This window comes from Fusarium keratoplasticum, chromosome 1, assembly GCF_025433545.1.
Source record: "Fusarium keratoplasticum isolate Fu6.1 chromosome 1, whole genome shotgun sequence".
Classification (NCBI taxonomy): domain Eukaryota; kingdom Fungi; phylum Ascomycota; class Sordariomycetes; order Hypocreales; family Nectriaceae; genus Fusarium; species Fusarium keratoplasticum.
The window spans coordinates 3860212-3878485 of NC_070529.1; the positions used below are offsets into that span (position 1 = coordinate 3860212).

The 18274-nt window shown below is 53.8% G+C and overlaps 3 protein-coding genes across 3 annotated transcripts; 1 reads left to right on the top strand and 2 right to left on the bottom strand.

The window, feature by feature from the left end:
* Positions 1 to 1573: 1573 nt before the first annotated feature.
* Positions 1574 to 3573, top strand: NCS57_00115900 (Glyco-transf-28 domain-containing protein; the record flags this gene model as incomplete). The annotated part of the gene is made up of 3 exons (XM_053051231.1): positions 1574 to 3156; positions 3232 to 3338; positions 3392 to 3573. The coding sequence occupies 3 exons, from the start codon at positions 1574 to 1576 to the stop codon at positions 3571 to 3573; spliced, it is 1872 nt and encodes a 623-aa protein (XP_052919746.1).
* A 223-nt stretch (positions 3574 to 3796) lies between these two features.
* On the bottom strand, positions 3797 to 6524 carry NCS57_00116000 (uncharacterized protein; the record flags this gene model as incomplete). The annotated part of the gene is made up of 3 exons (XM_053051232.1): positions 3797 to 5224; positions 5443 to 5519; positions 5567 to 6524. The coding sequence occupies 3 exons, from the start codon at positions 6522 to 6524 to the stop codon at positions 3797 to 3799; spliced, it is 2463 nt and encodes an 820-aa protein (XP_052919747.1).
* Positions 6525 to 9509: 2985 nt separating this feature from the next.
* Positions 9510 to 10481, bottom strand: NCS57_00116100 (uncharacterized protein; the record flags this gene model as incomplete). The annotated part of the gene is made up of 1 exon (XM_053051233.1): positions 9510 to 10481. The coding sequence occupies one exon, from the start codon at positions 10479 to 10481 to the stop codon at positions 9510 to 9512; it is 972 nt and encodes a 323-aa protein (XP_052919748.1).
* Positions 10482 to 18274: the final 7793 nt, after the last annotated feature.

The following is an 18274-nucleotide window of genomic DNA, read 5'->3' on the forward strand; positions in this document are numbered from 1 at the left end:
CCTGGGCGTCGCCGATTTGCCGTCCCAGCATCATAATACTCATACTTGCCAACCGGCTTGCGGCAATTCTTGCCCTCATCATGCTAGGCTGAGCCGCAAGTACCTACCTAGGTATTCAGAGAGCGCAGGGTGCCCGGCATTCGTGACGCTTCGACCACTCGGCTCGGTGAAGCCGGTCGGCTCTGACGCTCCTATGGCAGCCAAGGAAAGCGATAATCGTACTACGGCGCCCAATAACAATGAGAGGAGGGTGTGCAAGCAGTAATGGAAGTTCCTAGCGATTCATCAATCTGATTGAAGGCTGTGACCTTGAAGGGGGCTGGCCGTCCGGGGAAGTGTCCGGTGTACAGGGAGGTTCGAAACGGAAGTGCCCCGGAAGCGATCCAATGTTAAATGTTGAGCGACATCACACAGAGATCGTGCAAAGAGCAAAATTAGGGCGAGGATGCTATCATGGCTTGATCACCTATGCTAGTTAAGGCTCTACACCTGAAGGTCACACAGATGAACGCCGTCAGAAAGCTAAGTCAACCTTCCCCACAACACTTACGGGGGATTTCCCATCAGAGCAGAGCGCAGCCATTCAGTAGTCTGTACTTTATGCAAACCAACTGGCATAGGTGTATCTGTTTGGACGGCGTGAAATTGCAAGCTCAAGTCTACGCATTATGGTTGCACCGAATTGGAAAAACACTGAGCAGACTGGCAAAAAGTGAAACAAGACGCAAAAAACATACAACAGCGGGGATTCGCTGGTCGTCACCGACCCAACTACTAATCCGCCCCTCACTGGCTTGTCTATGGGAGAGCGGACGGGATCCCGAATTTTCCAGTGGGTATGGTCGTATGTGCTAGTCTGCAGGTGCTGGCCTCCTCATGAAGGGCTCACCAGGATATCATGAGGTCTGCCACTGGACGGTGTCCCATTTCTCAGACATGTAGAGTTGGGTTAACCAGGCAAATGTCTGAGCAAAAAACACCCAGTCCTTTGCTAAGCACTTTTATCTACTTATTATCGACAATTAAAAACCTTTGTACTCATTTAGAGGCTCCAGTAGAGGACCGCATCACGGAAGACACCGATAGAGTCTTCATAACATCTTATCCTTGTTCGGGTTCATAATAATATCGAAAAGCTTGGCCCTTTCTAACCTCGACAATTCAAACGAGCCGTGTCTAATATTGGTCGAGTGCTTAGTTGCTTATATTGTCCCACTCTCTTCACTCACCATCTTGTCACTGTGAATCACTCTCCACTCGTCGTCTTGTCACTCCCGACTCTGAATCACTGCCATCACAATCAGTATCAGGTCAAAGCCCTGGGAACATGACCGTTCTTCCCAAGATGAACCCACAACAACAACCCAGGATCTCAGAAATCACGAACTCACAGTGCAGCGGCCTCCCTAAAGTTACTACCCACAAGATTCCATTGCTCTTGAGCACTCCGACGTGGGCTCAGCTCTTAGTACCAGTGCCTCGAGTAAGTGTTCTCCATTTTTCATTCAGGTCCGTAAGGCGTTTGACTTGATGCTCATGGCTCTTGGTTATCACAGGCGATAGCCGAGTCAAGATGGCACCTAGCAAGAGGATGAGTTACATGGCCGACATGGATGCGCCAACGCTACACCAACAACATGATCCTCACCCCGACGCGAGTCCCTGGTCTCGACCTCCTCCTCCAGGTCTTGGCCATGACCAGGGACCCCCGCCCATGAGCATCGTGATCCAGATCGTCGGATCCAGGGGCGACGTGCAGCCGTTCGTGGCGCTGGGCAAGGCCCTCTTGGCGTACGGCCACCGCGTGAGAATAGCCACTCACGAGACGTTTGCCAGTTTTGTCCAGGACAACGCCCTCGAGTTCTTTTGCATCGGGGGCGATCCTGCCGAGCTCATGGCGTCTATGGTCAAGAAGCCAGGACTCAGGCCTGAGTCTAATGCCCTAGCAGCTATCGAGGCGAGCAAGCGACGTCGTGTCATTGAGGAGACGATGTCTGGATGCTGGATGTCGTGCATTGATGTGGGCGATGGCTTGAAAACTACCACCGACGGACAGAGGCCGTTTGTGGCCGACGCCATCATCGCCAACCCGCCCAGCTTTGCCCACATCCATATCGCTGAAAGGCTCAGTATCCCTCTTCACCTCATGTTCACTATGCCGTGGTCACCGACAACTGCCTTCCCTCACCCAATGGCCAACATTCAGCAGCACGCAGTGACGGATGCAGCCTCGGCGAACTATATGTCGTACACCATGGCCGATCTCATGACCTGGAAGGGACTCGGAGATGTGATTAACAGGTTCAGAACAGAGGTGCTCGAGCTGGACCCTATCTCACTCACGTCGGCACCTGGCTTGCTGGAGCGGCTGCGTGTCCCGTACACATATTGCTGGTCCCCGGCCCTAATCCCCAAACCTGGGGACTGGGGTGACAACATTGACGTATCGGGCTTCTTCCTGGACCTCGCTTCGTCGTTCACGCCACCCACGGATCTAGATGCGTTCCTTCGCGCCGGTCCGCCGCCTGTATACATCGGCTTTGGGTCTATCATTGTCCACAATCCTGGAGAGCTTACCAAGACCATCTTCGAGGCAGTGCGGCTAGCTGGAGTCCGGGCTCTTGTATCCAAAGGCTGGGGCGGCATCGGCGAGGACGGTCAAGCGCCCGAGGGAGTGTTTATCCTCGGCGACGTACCCCACGACTGGCTGTTTAGCCGCGTCTCGGCCGTATGCCACCACGGCGGCGCAGGCACCTGCTCTGCGAGTATCAAGGCCGGTCGTCCAACTGTCGTGGTTCCCTTCTTCGGAGATCAGCCATTCTGGGGCGCCATGGTGAGTCAAGCCGGTGCTGGGCCTGAGCCCATCCCATGCGCCGACTTGACAGCCGAGAAGCTTGCCGCAGCGATCCGCTACTGTCTTCTGCCTGAGACGCAGGCCAGGGCCCAAGAGCTAGGTTCCAAGGTCCGAGGGGAGGCTGGAACGGCCGAAGGCTGCAAGAGCTTCCACCGCCAGCTCCAGAGTCGCGATCTTGCGTGCAATGCCGCTCCGGAGAGATGTGCGGCATGGAAGGTCAAGAGGACGGCTGTCAAGCTGAGCCCCTTTGCTGCGGCGGTACTTGTCCGAACTGGTGAACTGGAGTACTCGGACCTGAAGCTGTAAGTGAAAACCTCCCTGTCCCTATTTATAGGGGCGCTGTCTCTAAGAATTCCTGCTAATTGGTACAAAAACAGGTACAGATCAGTTGAATACAACACTGAGGAGCAGCAGGAACCGAGCAACAGTCATGCCGCCGAAGTCTCTGAGGGCTTCCGCAGCCTAACTCTTGAGCCTGCAGCTGGTAAAATCCCTCTCCTCTCCTCCATTTTCTTCTGGCTAACTAGTTCGGTCCAGACATCTCTGGTATCCCGGCTTACTCGTTGCCGAGCATTAATCCTCATCTCCGGGCCTTGTTCTCGAGCGGCGTGTCTGACGACATTGTTGAGTGGCGCATCCAACAGGGCGAGGACGACTTGAAAACGTCGTTAGACAGTGACCAGCAAGCGGTGCTGGCGAGATGGAGGAGTCTTCAATAGGCCTTGAAGAAGTGACATCATCTGAAGGACAAGGACAAGTAGGACGAGTTCTTCGCAAGGAGTAATGGCCGATCAAGGTGTATTGAAGAAACGGCTCATATCTGCCGCTCAACGCAGTGTAGAGCTGACACGTACTCCTAAGCTAGCTTCGTTGTATAAAAACCCTCTAGACTATGACCACTCGATAATGGCGACCTGTGAACGACCATACTGCCTTTCGAGCTCACACCCATATCAGGCATCCAAGCCCCAAGCCCTGATCACCAGCTGCTCTCACAGCACAGGTGAAGCAAGCCCCCTCGCCAGCTATGGCGATGACAGCATGCCTGCCCTCCATCGAACACCACGTCCTTGCCCGTAGCTCGCAGTCTCCCTCCCCCGTAGCGTCGATGATCAGCACCCTCTCGTCTTCAGGCACACACTTAAAGGGGTCTCCAATGTCAGCCACGTCCACGACGTGCTCGAGTTCTGGCAGATCGCGCAGGTCGACGAGGTGTGGGCCGTCGATACATCGAGGGGCGGCGACAAAAGTTGGGTTGTATTTCAACTCCAGAAGTGAAGCTATCGGTGCTTCGTTGATACTAAATGCCAAGACAGCCCTTCTTGGCTCGTCAGCCACATCTCTGGGGTTAACTGCCTTTGCTCTTAGGAACTGCAGGCCCGAGAACTTGATCTTCGTTGGCGAATTTCGAGGCGGAAGTGTTCCTACCCACTTGCCTTGCTCGTCTGAAGCCTCACAATGCGGATTTTCTGCTGGAGCGCCGGGGACTTGGTCAAAAGACACGTCCTTCTCCCGGATCCGCCACCAGCCAGGTTTGACAACTTGGCCGTCGTTTGGCAGAACTGGAGGACAAGGTCCAACCCAACCGTTGGCCGCCTTGACACCCTTCATCCCTCCAAAGACACGGCCGAGGACGTGCTTGGAGCGCCAGTATGATCGTCCATCCAACACAAGTCCAGCAGAGGGATGTGCCGGCTCGCCCATACGCAGAAGACTCGGGGTAGCGAGTACGAGAGCGGACATGATGGTGCAGACGTACCCTGAGCCGAGCAAGACGGTTCCAAATACCCAGTCCAGAAGCTTGTGTGTGCCCATTGCAGATGGTAGAACGGTGGCCCCCTGAGGTTCCAAGAATTCTCGCATCTCGGCCAGGCCAGGCCACTCCATGAGCCCTGCGAATCGAACGAGACCGTGGATCTGCTCATCTTGAATGAGTTCCTCAAAGTCGTAATACGGTTCATACTCGGGTACCGAAACATTCTTGATGCGCACGCCTTTGATCCATCGGCCTGCCATCTCCATCGCCGCCATGACTTGGTTGCTCGTGGTAAAGTCGGTTGTGGTTTGCTCGAGGCGCAGCTTTAGTTCGTATGCGACAATCATCTGGAATAGTATCTCTAATCTCGTTGAGTCGCCAGATAACCACATCTTGGCGGGAGAGACTCCTTCGTCATAGTCTGGAAAGATATCGACGCGATTCAAGGTGACGAGCAGATCCTGAATTTGATGGTCCAAGTCGTAAGTAGGAGCCTTGATACACCGGGTGTTGTCCGGGCCGAGAAGCTTCTGCATGTACTCCAGTGTCGATTGTTCTGTTCTATTCTCCGGTAATGTTTTACGCTGTTGTAGTTCGTCCAGCCATTCCACGAGCTGGCCGAGGCTGTGGTTAGGAACGACGCCAGTAGTGCTGTGTGTGCCGTCTCCTTTACATGTAGGCTGACTGTTGCGTTCCCAATCGCTCAAATCTGCTGCGAATCCTTAGATGGTGCGTGTTCCGGGCCATTTCCCCTCGAACTCGCGACTGGCCTGTCATGGTTGGGTCAGTCGACATGGTGAAATGGTAGCAAGGGGGCTCGAGACCAACGTACCTCGCTGTCTTGTTTACTATAGCTCTTTTGCATGTTTCCAATGTCATTAGGTGACTCCGCTGTGGTATGCATCAATGCTGCCTCTGTCAGCATTAGGACGGGTTTGCTGCAAGAGGCCACTGACACCAAGATGGATGGGTAGGGTTGGTGTATTCCATCTCTTGCTGTTCCTGGACATGCTTGCTATTGAAGCCTTCCCACCTCAGCGTTGCATTGGTACGATGTTTGTCCCTGGCTATGGCGATTCGTAGCGCGCCTTTGAGGTGATCTTTGTCGTCGAGTTGCTTGACATCAGATTCATGATCATCCTCGTTAGTCAAGTTGCAAAACTGCGGTTTCTGGCTGCCTGGATTCTCCCTAGACTTCTCGCCGCAAGGTTTGTCTACCTCACTCGGTTCTTCTATACTAGAGGTTATTGGCTTATTAGCAAATCCACCATGGCTTGTCTCCGCTACTCCCTCGGTCTTGGAAGGCCCTTCCGCAGTCCAAGGAACAGGGTTGAGCAAGATATAGGCATCTGCATCAGCCAACAAAACAAACAGCAAGCTGATGCATTCGCGGATGCCCCGACTGAGAGACACGAAAGCCTTCTTATCCTTCCTATGCCACCTCGTCGCACTGCTGATTCTCAAGCTCATCGATGGAGGCCCGAGATACCACCCTAGGTCCGGCCTCATGTGCCTTCTAGAAATGGGTATAAGCGGTGCGACGGACTTGACAATGTCGTCGAGAAAGTCAAATGCGCCCTGGGTGAGTCGAGGCACTGTGAGGCGAGGGTCGAGAGGGCCATGATCGTTCGGATCAAGCATGCGTGGGAAACCAAGTTGTCTTCCCCAGTCCTTTAGACGATCTTGCTGCGTCCGGATACCAAGTCTAAAGTCCGAATAGTCAGAGGTGATGGGATCGCCGCGGGCGAATCTTGACAGCATATCGTCGCAGTCTCTCCAGGCGTTGGCGAGCGCCAGGGCATTGTTGTCTTGCATCTGTGCTGGAAGCCATTCCTGTTCGAATCTGCTAAGTGCTTCTGCCACAAAGGTGTCATCCTCGGCAGCTTGTGCCTCTGCGGTTGGCGTATCGCTCATTGCCGCTGTCGAGTTAGACGTCGGTTGTGATGGTTGGAGTCTTTAAAGAGTTCTTTTGAGGATGGCGAAGGGGGCTGAGCAAGCCAAGCCCGTCCTTAGGCGCCACATGGTTGGCCTCGACTGGTCATGATGGTCCATGATGAAGCTAACAGATAGGTCGGAGCTAACGTTACGCCCGCATTTTGAGAAGGCAGGGATACCTTGTCTTATGTATCCTGATACAAGCCAAGGCGATCCCAGATCTTTACGGAGTGAGTCCTTAGCCATTGAACTTGGCCCAGCAACCAGCAAGGCTAAAGAAGGCTGCTTGGGACTCACGCGATTCAAGAAATAAATGAGACACCAGAACATCAAGAGGATTAATTACCTAGCTCTCCTCAAGTATAATATTTAGCTAAAGATATATTAAAATAAGGGTAAAGCTTTGGAGCTTCTTTCCCTTATTTCATTATACTTCATCTATCATCTTTATAGGAGGATAGGCTAAAGAGTTATTTGACCGTCTCACTTTTTTCTCAACCCGGGTGGGATTTTAATAGGGGCTCAATTGGTTCCTTCAGTCTAATAAAAGACACCCACACAATCTTCCTGGCAGGCTATTGACTTGGTAGTCCTTTGAGCAAAGAGTGAAGTAGACTTGGGAGACTTCGAACAATACTACTACTATACCCCGTGACACTGTTTCGTCTGAAGACCTCTATATAACAAATTTCAGTAAAGATGACTACCTTAAGGGCAAAATATAATATGGTCCGTCCTTATACTTAAATAACTCTGTAACTACCAGTTAAAGAGACTATGGGGTCAGACGCCAAGTGCCGACGTTCGGGGTCCGCGGACACCATCCCTGGCTAGCTTTCAATTCAACCCATCCTTGCACGCTTCGATAGCGGATAGATAAGACAGAACGCGCTGTCCCACCTGAATTTCGCGACCTCTCTCTACCAAGATTTGGCCTTTCCACATTCTCGCCGCCAGTTGCACAGCCAATCTCACAACAGCAACGCGAACAGCCCACAGAAATGTCGCTTTCAGGCACAGACTCGGGACCCGCGGGTGCCCAGACTGTCCCGGGTGTCGCTCGGTCCAGGCCGTACATTGGTCGGCGGGAACAGTTCAAACGTTCGCGGAACGGATGCCTTACATGTCGGTCCCGGAGGAAGAAATGCAACGAGGAGAGGCCACGGTGCATAGGTTGCAGGCGGAACTATCTTGAATGCAATTGGCCAGTGGAAGAAAACCATCGAACGTCATCACCACCAAGCCCACGCCAGCAAGATCCCAGCCAGAGTGGCCTTGCTCTTCACACTCAAGACTCTTTGGCCTTTCCTTCTGGTGAGATTGTCTCACGAGCTGCAGAAGCTGAGAAACCAATGAAAGAAAGCTTATGGACGATATCGTTTGGATCTTTCATGCATCTCACCCGATCTTGCACACTCACCCCTGAATCCCCTCTCCTGCTTCAACACTACCTCACGACAACCGCAACCATGCTTCCTATGCCGGCCAACGAAAACGCATTCATCACCGAAATTATTCCCGCCGCCTCTGTGGACGACTTACTCATGCATAGTGTCTTGGTTGTTAGCGGAGCACACATGAACTTTGAGGACGATTCCGATGGAGCTGCCCAGAAAGCGACGTTGTGTCACTACAGTAGTCTCATTAGGCTTTTGCGAGTTGAGTTTTCAGAACTACAAGCCTCGGACATTAGGAAACTTGTTCGGTTACTCTTGATTCTAGTCATATTGTGTCACTTTGAGGTCAGTACCAGTCCCTATCAACTGTTAGTCCTTCCATGTCAATACCAAGTTCGACATATAGGCAATCTCAGGGGTAAACGGAGAAGCTCTATTTCGCCATCTCCGCGCCAGCCGAGAAATAATCCTCAAAATCTTAAAGTACCAGGAGTCGACTCCCTTAGCGCACGATCTCACGACGCATTTCGGGCTCGGCCTCGAACTGTACTCGTACCTCGTCGTCACCAACTGTCTAACTCCATATGGCCTCTTGACTGAACGCACGTTTCCTCTGGATCCTTTCGTCACTTCACTCGACAGCCTCAGTCATTACCAGACGTTTGGCATCATGTTTGCTGGTCTCCACGGTCTTTTTGAGTTGATACCGCAGGCATCTCTTCTTTTTGGACAGAGACTGACTGAACAAGAGGCCGGTGTTGATGAGCCTTCATCTGGTTGCATAGAGCTTCATGATACGATCCAGAGTCGCCTTCAAGATTGGAATGTCTCACAAGCAACAGCTCACAACTTATATGACAAAGACTCCATGACACATGTTTCCGAGGCTCTACGGCACAGCATAAAAATCTACCTGATCGCAGCGATGCAGGGTTCATCCATCTCATGCCCCGAAACCATCTCTCAGTTTCAGAGCCACGTCGATATCGTCTTCGGCTCCGGTCGAAAGTTGCACCAGTCTCAGTGGACGGCTACTTTAATGTGGCCTTTCCTCATTGCTGGTTCTTGCACCACCCAACAAGATCAGCAACAATTGCTGTCCCACACCCTGCGCAACTCAAGATATCGAATGAAGCACAGTATTAGGGCATCGAATTTACTACAGAGGCTCTGGGATGACCCGGATCCACAGATGTATGGGCCGTATGGGTTGTACCTTGCCATCTCGCAACATGATGTTACGTTCGGGACTCTATAAATGCAAGGATATAGCTCATGGCCGGACGCCGGTTGCGCTGGTGTTGAATTGAGGATACCAGGTCCATGTTTTGGCCATCTTCACGATGAGAGGAGACGAACTTCAGAACACCAGCATTGTTTATCAAGCTCATGATCATATAACACGAAACTACCGAACCTAGGACACATATTCCAGAACAAGCCACTGGAAGCAGCTAAAAGAAGACGAAGCTATCACAGTTGGCCCTGAAGAAAAAGCAAGTGCATAACCCCGCCAAAGTCCTCCCCGACAGCTTCTTGAACCCTCATATCGCAACCATCAAAGATATCATTCCTCATACTTGATCTCGATGGTGTGTTTAGGGTCATAGTGAAGAGCCCAATACCCGTCCCAGATCAAGGTGGTGATGGGACCAATCTCCCCATTGCCCACAGCGCTCCCCTCAAGCTTCGTGATAGGCATGACACCACCCGCAGTGGTGCACATGAATATCTCATCGGCCTCAAACGCTAAGCTTGTCGGTACGTCGTCGATGTGGATGGAAATATTGTTCGCCTCGGCGACATCAAAGACAGTTCGTCTGGTAATACCCTCCAGGACGCCCTTCCTGGCCGTAAAGAGGGCGCCGTCCTTGACGAAGACGATGTTATACCCGGCTCCCTCGGTAATGTTGGCGTCCCCGTCGGTCAGGAAGGGATATTGCGAGCCCCTATCTTGAGCCTCAAGGAGACCCCTGATCAAGTCTCCCCACTGGAGGTTCTTGACTGTAGGGTCAATGGCTCCAGGTGGGATGCGTCGAACTGTGCGGGCGACGATGGCCTCGCCGCCAAACTGCTGCAGCTGCGGAGGCATGATCCAAACGTACGGCATCACCAAGATGTAGATGAAGTTGCTTTCGGGGGTGTCGCTAGACACGGGCTCACGAACAAAGCGAAACCCACGGGTAACGATGAGTTGGACATAGGCATCGCGAATACCACTCTTTGCGATCAAGTCAATCGTTGCTTGCTTGATCTCATCCCGCGACATGGGAGGCTTGAGACGCAGCTTCTTACAGCTCGCCTCAAGGCGGTCCAAGTGGTCATCGAATCGAAACAGCTTCCCATCCCACACGGCGGGCACGTCGTAGGTGAGATCGCTGTGGAGGAAGCCCTGGTCGAGGATGGGGATTCGGGCCTCGTACAATGGGGAGACCTGGCCTTCAATGAGGGCTGCACCGTGAGAGAGAGGGTTTTCGGACTGTTCAAGTTTTGTCTGGCGCTCCTGGAAGCCGTCGAAGATCTTTTGCATGGTTGACATTTTAAAGGTGTGAAGGAGGTTGGTGGAAAGGTGCGTATGTAGATGGACAAGAGGAGATGGGTAGTGGACAGGTGCTCAAGAGTTGATGCTGGGTGGTAGTTGGGATTCATAATGTGAGAACAAGACGGACAATATATACTCAAACTTCACAGTCTATAAACCAGTCCACGATATATCTACGGCGCCCGAGGAGCCCGTGATACTCACCAGTGTCGTCATCTGGGTTGATGAATCTGGTCGACGACCTGGTGTAAGTCTTATCTATCCGCGGTGGGATCTTATCTATGCGCGATCGGTAAGGCTGTTCCGAATGCCACACACTCACTGTCAGCAACAGAGCCTGACCCAGCAATCACAGCCACAGTATTCTCACAGATGGCCGGTTCAATTGAGGCGCCCATCGCAAATGCGACGGAACATACTCGTAGCTTGCATATCTACCGACGTAGTTCAGGTTCCGTTGCGGATCCGAGCCAGGCACGTAGCAGTTATATAGAACGGGTCTCTGCCCTCCATCCTGCCCGTTCACACTGCTTCAAAAACGCTGCTTACCCTCGAAATCAATTCTCGAACCGATTACCCGCCTGAAATCACACCCAATGCCCAAGAAATACACACCGCTTTCGCACTGAATCTCAATGGAATCGCAACATGCCTGGTCAGCCCGAGAAGGGAGATGGATACCTAGTCGCCCCGCACGATGCTGTCTGAATCCCTGAATACCTATATCTTAAGGTTTCCAACATTAGATCCTACAGCGAGCCCCGTTCTCGTGATCTGATCCAAAGTCCTGATATGGGTGCTCGTCACGGCGACTCCGTGCTTGCGGCCGTCCAAACGGCCGTCGACGTGGTGGTGTCCTCATCAGCAACGATGACTCAAAAGTCCTACCAGGCCTACGCGTCCATGCACGAAATGGGAGGTGCAGCTTTTTTTTCACCTCTCCCTGCGCTGTCATGGGCAGGAAAACACCACCAAACCGCAAAATACCACATGATTGGACTTTTTCTCAAGCGTCAAGCTCGACGGGCGGCAGATTAAAGACGAGGGGAGGGAAGCTGGAACTTGGTAAGCTGTCTGTCGGATGATTGAGACGACGGACGGGAGGTGTGTCCACTCGAGACGAGCTACCGACGAGTCATCACAAGGGAAAAAAACCGACCGAGATCGGCAGCCGTTTTAGATAGCAAAGTAGAAAAAGGGTCAACAGGGGGGGGTGGGAGAAATAGCCTACTCACACGCCGCCTGGCCGATTCCATCCTCCTTGCGAAACCATCGGCCTCCGGGAGCTCCAGGCTGTCGGGCGGCGGCGGTAGGAAGCCGCGGAACCATCAACCGGACGGGACCCAGCATCCGGCATTCCGCCCCACCGCCGACCCGTCCCGGCGCCTTCTTGCAGCTGGGCGGTCCACCCTGCGGCTCTGTGCAGAAGGAGTCCCAAGATTTGGGGAGTGATGGAGCGTCCCCCAGTGTGCAAATCTCATTTCCAGTTCCACCTTGGCAAGCCCAACATTGCCTTGTCAGGCCCTTCGGTGCCATGATCAATCCCTAACGGCGCCAAACAGTGAGCTTGCATCCGTAATGAGCAGCCGTCTCTCGACTGAACAACTCCACGCCATCACCTCTCTTCCCAAGGGACATAAAGAGTCGTAGAGGCGCCAGACGGTTCAAGAGCTGTTTTACAAGTCCTCAGGTTCCATCATTGCGTCAACCAAGAAGGGATGCTTCAATCATCTCCTAGGCCTAGACGAAGCCGTGTAGCAGAAGCACCAAAAATGTACAGAGCACACTAGCAAGGGCTCGCAAGGAACAGCAGTGCCCGATGTTAGCTGCACACTTGTTGGGGAAATCGGGAACCGTCCCAAAATGGATCCGTGCTGGAGTCGAGCAAGTGCCAAGAGACATCAGATGCTCATCATACGTACGTGAAGCCAGCACCTATATCATCCTGACGAAGAGTGCTGTTGACAAGGGTTAGGCAATCAATGCGCCTGGTTAGTGGCAAGCTGAACAGCGCGAACGCCCGTTCAGCAGTTCTAGTCCTAGGCTAGAAGTCGACCGCAGACCAACGGAAGAGTCTCATGGCCACATCGAAGCATGCCCACCCCTGCCTCGAGGGACGGGAACCTGCGTCGCCCATCTGACCCACTGTCAAGGATGACGCCGAGCTAGGGCGCCTCGTTCTCCTTTGGAATAAGCTCCTGCCACACACCGCCTTGGTGTTTTGCCTCTCTCTTAACACGTCGTGTGGTTGTGGAGGCATCTTTCGAACCAGAGTTTTTGATGGCCTAGTAAACAAACGACCAGTTGACGTGAGCCTGAACTGTTGGAGAATGCCTGTTCACAGACGAGGGCAAGTGCCATCAACCCAGTCATTCCCGTGTCTGCCATATTGTCCGCCATCGTGTTCTGCTCGTAGACTCGGAGAGATCTCACTTGGCGTCGGTAATGAGGACAATTTTAGCTGCTGGCTTTGGAATGTTGGCCTTTTCCATGCCACCATCACCAAACACATGAAGGGCACGCCTTCACCAAGGCGGGGTCTGGGAAATTGGCAACACGATGATTACTGACGTGGCCATCAAGAGATGGCAAGGCTACCTCAGGTCGACCGCAAAGGGGTTGCTGGTTGGCCGTGGTGGACCGGCTTACTCTCCCTTGAATAATGGATGGTGTGTGTGTGTGTGTGTGTGTGTGTGTGTGCGCGCGCACCTATCTAGAAGGGTGCCGCTGGTGGCCCAACGCGAGCGAGAAAAAGCAAAGACAAGAAAAAGGCGGACGAAACACAAGGTATCAAAACAACCGGCCATGATGGAGGCGAGAGTAGCGCCATCTTGGCCTCCGCAGGAACACTGACTCGCTTGCCGAGATCGCGGGCTGTTTGTCCCAGCGGGAAGGACAGCCTTGGCCTTGTCTTCGATCCCTCGACGCGCCAATCACGTCCCGAAGCCTGTGCCTGGCCTAGCACTCACCCCTGTTGCTTCTCGAAGAATGGATGTTTCGGCTGACGCATTTGCAGGCATTCGGCGTGCTTCAAGTCGGCGTGTGTCGAGAAAAAAGGATTCATGAGCACACTGACCTCATCGCACCCGCCGGCCAGGCGTCGGTAGGAGACCCCCCGAAAGTGACCCATCCCGGGCTCGGCCAGTAAATGTTCTACTGGATAGGTAGGCACTGGCCTTTAAGCTTACCCCTGGAGCAAGTCGACTTAGTTCACAGCCAGGCCAGAGAACCTGGGCTGTCTGCTCCTAGGGTCGATCGCTCTGCCGAGGGTACCCCACGTCGACCGGCGCCGCACGTCAGAGCAGCGCTAAGCAATGCTAAGCAACAGCGCCCAGGATCTGCTCATGGCAGGCAAGCGAGGGCAATTGTTGAGAGAGATCTCTTCCAACAACCCCTTATCCAGCGGCCTCACAGGGGTGTGGGCTTTCGCTCGCTTGGTATTTACCTATCCTGCCTTGGCAGTCTCGTCGTGGATGAGGGTTAGGTGCTCTTGGTCGGCCTCGGTAACAGCGAAAAGTCTACCACCTCAACCTTCTCCTCCATCTTGCGCGATCCGGACACGCTTTGGCCATGGTTTGTAGAATATTTAGGTAGTTAGTGTAGCAGACGCCTCCCAAGTGGCATGCCCCAGGCGGCCGGGTCGCCAAGCAAGAAGCGTAGAAAACAGCCAGCAATGGGGCTCGGAAGCCATCCGCGGCAGCTCGTGCAGATTTTCCATGAAAGAAGCCGTCAGTCCATCCACATCCAAGCTCAGGGAAGGCTTAGCGTTAAAACAGTACAGTGGGCGCACACAGTACGGTTATCGTTCCATGAAACCTTCATGCGGTCTGCTGTCCAGCCCATGACATGGTTCCTCAGTCCCTGGGCACGCTTTGTAGCTGGTCAAGAGTTTCACCACAGTCCCTCCACACGAGTGTGGATCAGTATGACGCCCTTGACCGGGCCCAAGCTGGTTCTGGGGCTTGTCCGTTTGGCCAGGTGACATGTGTGGTTCGCCAGGCCGCCTTTCCAGAAGACCAGAGGCACAGGCCATTTGAGGACATTTTTTTTTTTTTTTTTTTTTTTTTTTAGAGAAAGGGACACAGTGTGAGGGTCCGGAAGATTTACCGGGTTGACTGGGGCCCCCAAGTCCCTGTCGCATCCATGGATCCCTGCATGTGTCCTGGCAGAACTTGCCCACCAAGCCATCCCATCCAGTCTGACAACGATCTCTTAGCCAGGGCCGAACAATTGATATTGTGTGCCGTGCTGACGATGCCAGTCCCAGCAACTTCAGAATTGTGGTCAGCGAGGCGGCCATGCCTCGTCCCGACGCACAGTCCGAGCCTTTACATGGCTGACTAGGCAAATGGCTCATCAGATGAGGACCGAGTGAGAAAAACTGAAGTTTAACGAACTGGTCAAAGGCAGTCTGAGTGGGAAAGGTGTGCCAGCTTCTAAAAAATAATGAGCGAGATGAGCCACGATCCAATAATGTGGCCCGGTGAAAGGGCTGGTCAGATGACCCATCAGTCGCCTCACCGCGATAAGCTTGATTGTCATAAAGATGCTCTTGTTCGCCCGCACTGTACCTTCGTCGCCGTCTTTGATACCGAGTCTGTCATCAGCTTGGTTGAGAGCTGCACAGTTGCACCGCATATTTGCGCCGTTGGGTACAACCAAGACAGGGCCTGGATGTCCTTCTCCTGACCATTCACGACTCTCTAGAACCCGTCAATACACGCTGACAATGCCCTTCTTCGCCAGGCGATTGTTTGGCTTTGCGCGATGCCAATTTGGACAAGATCGCCTCTCAGATCTGTTCAACAGCTCAAACTGCTTCCGTGGCGCAGCCGGCTAACGCCAGGCCCGGCTGAAGCTGAAGCTCAAAGCTCTGGTCGGTGATGCCGTAACGGTCGAGTTGTGGCGGGGCTTCCACGGATGTAGAAGCAGCTTGGCGTTTCGTTTCGTTTCGTGGATAGGGGCTCTTTTTATCTCATAGGATCTGTTGTTGCATCAATGGTCTCATCTTTACTCTTCATGCTGTCATGACGGCTGGGGTAACTATCCATGGATCAGTGGAGCATTGGAGGGAGCCACAAACCATCCAGCCGTTGTCTCATGTTGTACAGTACCTAGTCAACGAGGCCAAGCACTGTCCCTCATGGCCAAATAAACTGACATGCATGGAATTGGGTCAAAGCCAGGATTGCTGTTGAAGTTACACCCATGTGACTGCAGATGAAAGCTGTCATGCCAAAAGAGCCGCTTCTGGCTGAATCGTGAGCCGCCCGTCGATACCGTACGGGGCGCCTTCTGGCGCCCAGCGGTCCCAGCGGCGGAAGGACGTGCAGAGTTGACCAGACAGGCGCCGCAGCGATAGCAGTCACCTCAAACCACGGGACTCGGCGCCGTAGCTGGGCCAGCAGATCCACACCGAAAGGTGACCCCCAACTCACATCCTGCTGAAGCTGAAGCCAGCGCGCAACAGCACTGAGGGAGAGAAGAGCTGACCCGACGAGGTACTTCGGCATCCACCAAGCATGTTGCGCAAGGTCTTTTGGGCCAAAAGGCTCGAAGCCTGCCCTGGGTTGGGGCTACCACATCTAAGACGCCCCTCCCACCTTATCACACGCCTACTCGAATACGTATCTCGAGTGTAGGGGGCGTGCCCCGTGGGTAGAGACGAAGGCCACAAGCCACACAGCTGTGAGCGGTACGTAATGCTTAAATGCATGGCTCGTGCTGTTGAATCGGGACTCGTTGCGGAGCCCCTCTTGATGACCTGAAGCCAGTGCACCGATTGCCCACTGCTGCATCTCCAGCGTTACGACAAGGTCCTTGAGGGTTTGGATTTGATTTGAAAAGAAACAGTCGACCGGTAGAAACCTTGGAAGCGAGAGTTGAGGTGGAGCGGTACCTTCTGTGGCTGTGCGGTGTCAAAAGCGTTGCAAACCTTGGGCGGACGACATCTGCAAGGCAGCCAGACGACCCACTCCATCCGGAGTCTACCTACTCTTTTCCCCTTTGCCATATGGGCCCCCTCAGCCCTGGCAGCCGGGGGTCCAGTGTGACCGTGGGAATGGGAAAAGAGTGAGGGCTTGAGCAGCAAAAGGAGGGTGTGTCCATTGGGGGAAGTCTGACCCGCCCGCCGCGTTGGAAATGGGCGAGGCGAAAAGAGTCCATGGCTGTGGCAGTGGGTCGAGAGCCCGCGTTGCCCACCGAGTCCGAGGCTGGGCTTTTTTGAGATGCGCCCATGCCCGCCCGCTGATGGATGACACTCAATGGGTAGATAGGTTGGTAGAAGCCAACCCTGGGGGATAGAGGCAAGCGGCGGTAGGGGAGGGACCGTCTGGACTTGTGGGCGGACAGGACTGTCGAGAGGACGGGGAAGAGCAGCCCCGAATGGAAATTGGCCGGGGCGGATGTGGAACGGAAGTCCCTCTGTGCCAGGAGGACGAGAGACTCAAGAGAAACAGGCTCGTTCACACCTGAAAGCAACTGAAAGCACCTGTTGTTCATACATGATCAATATACGCATCTTTGCTAGGTACCTAGCTCCCAACTAGGAGTTGAGTGAATGCGCAAGGTCCTGTCTGCAGTAGCCCCCGGCTCCGTATCCATCCATCCATCCATCCATCCTTCCATCCATTCTTCCACTCTTCCATCCATTCATGGGACCCTGGCGCCGACAATAGTTCCATGTTCCTAATCCACATCATCAGGTACGCAACTGAACAAAACCTTGAAGTGCTTGAACCTGCAGCATGAACAGAGAGGCAGACGCTGGAGAGATCCACTCTCCCGGTCCCGACCATCTAGATCACAGGTACATCGCACCGTGGGAATTGAACCATCTACACTCCCCCGCTAGCCGGCGTCCGGCATCGATTGGCGCCTCTCCAATCATGCCCGTCTAGTCCAATTGACTGCTTATTGGATGGATCCACCCTGTTTGCCTTATGAGGAAGGGGTGTGCGGACGGGGTGCGGAGGGGGAGGACTCCTTGGGGCTCCAGCAAGTGTCCAATGCATCCAAAGCAGGTAGCCCGGTCGAGTCTGGGGCATGTCATGACGGACCATGACCGGCCAGATAATTTCGAGCTCACTCTGCCCATCCTTTTTATCTCCCCTTCATGACCACTACCTCTCACGCGTGAATATTTAGACAGGAGTCCGCTTCCTTCTTTCATCCGCGTCTAAGCTATTACTACATACTTTCATTGTTCGCCTCATCCTTCTTCTTCACCCTCTTCTTTACCTTCCACTACTTCTTCGTCCCTCTGCTTCAATCCGAGTCAGGGCCCAGTCCCAAGTGAAGCATTGCGTCGCCTCCAGCCAGCTCAGCTGTGACACCGTCGCGCGCCTCCATCGCCAGCGACACTCGTGTATGGCCCTCGACAAGATCAAGAGCTTTCCTTCCCATATACTATACTCCTTCCCCTGCTCGGGCTGGCAATACAGTCTGCTTCCATCTTCAGAGCCAGCTTGTTATTCTCGTTCGTCTCGTTCGCTCGTATCGATCGTTCGCTTCGTTCATTCTCAGAGGCTGCGTCGTCATTGCGTCTGGTTCCGCCTTCGCCATTGTACCAAGGAGGTCCTTGCTCTCTTCCTCTTCTTAATCCCCCTCTTGTGCTTCAGCTTCTCCCCCCCGCCTCCCTCCTCTCCGACCTACCTACATCGTCCACTCCCATCAACCGCTCCTCACCGGCTGCCGCTACTGCCGCCGCCGCCGTCACCACGCTGTCCAGGATCTCCTCCTTCTCTCCCTATCCCTCAACCGCCGACTCCTCCACCGCCGCCGGCAGGTTG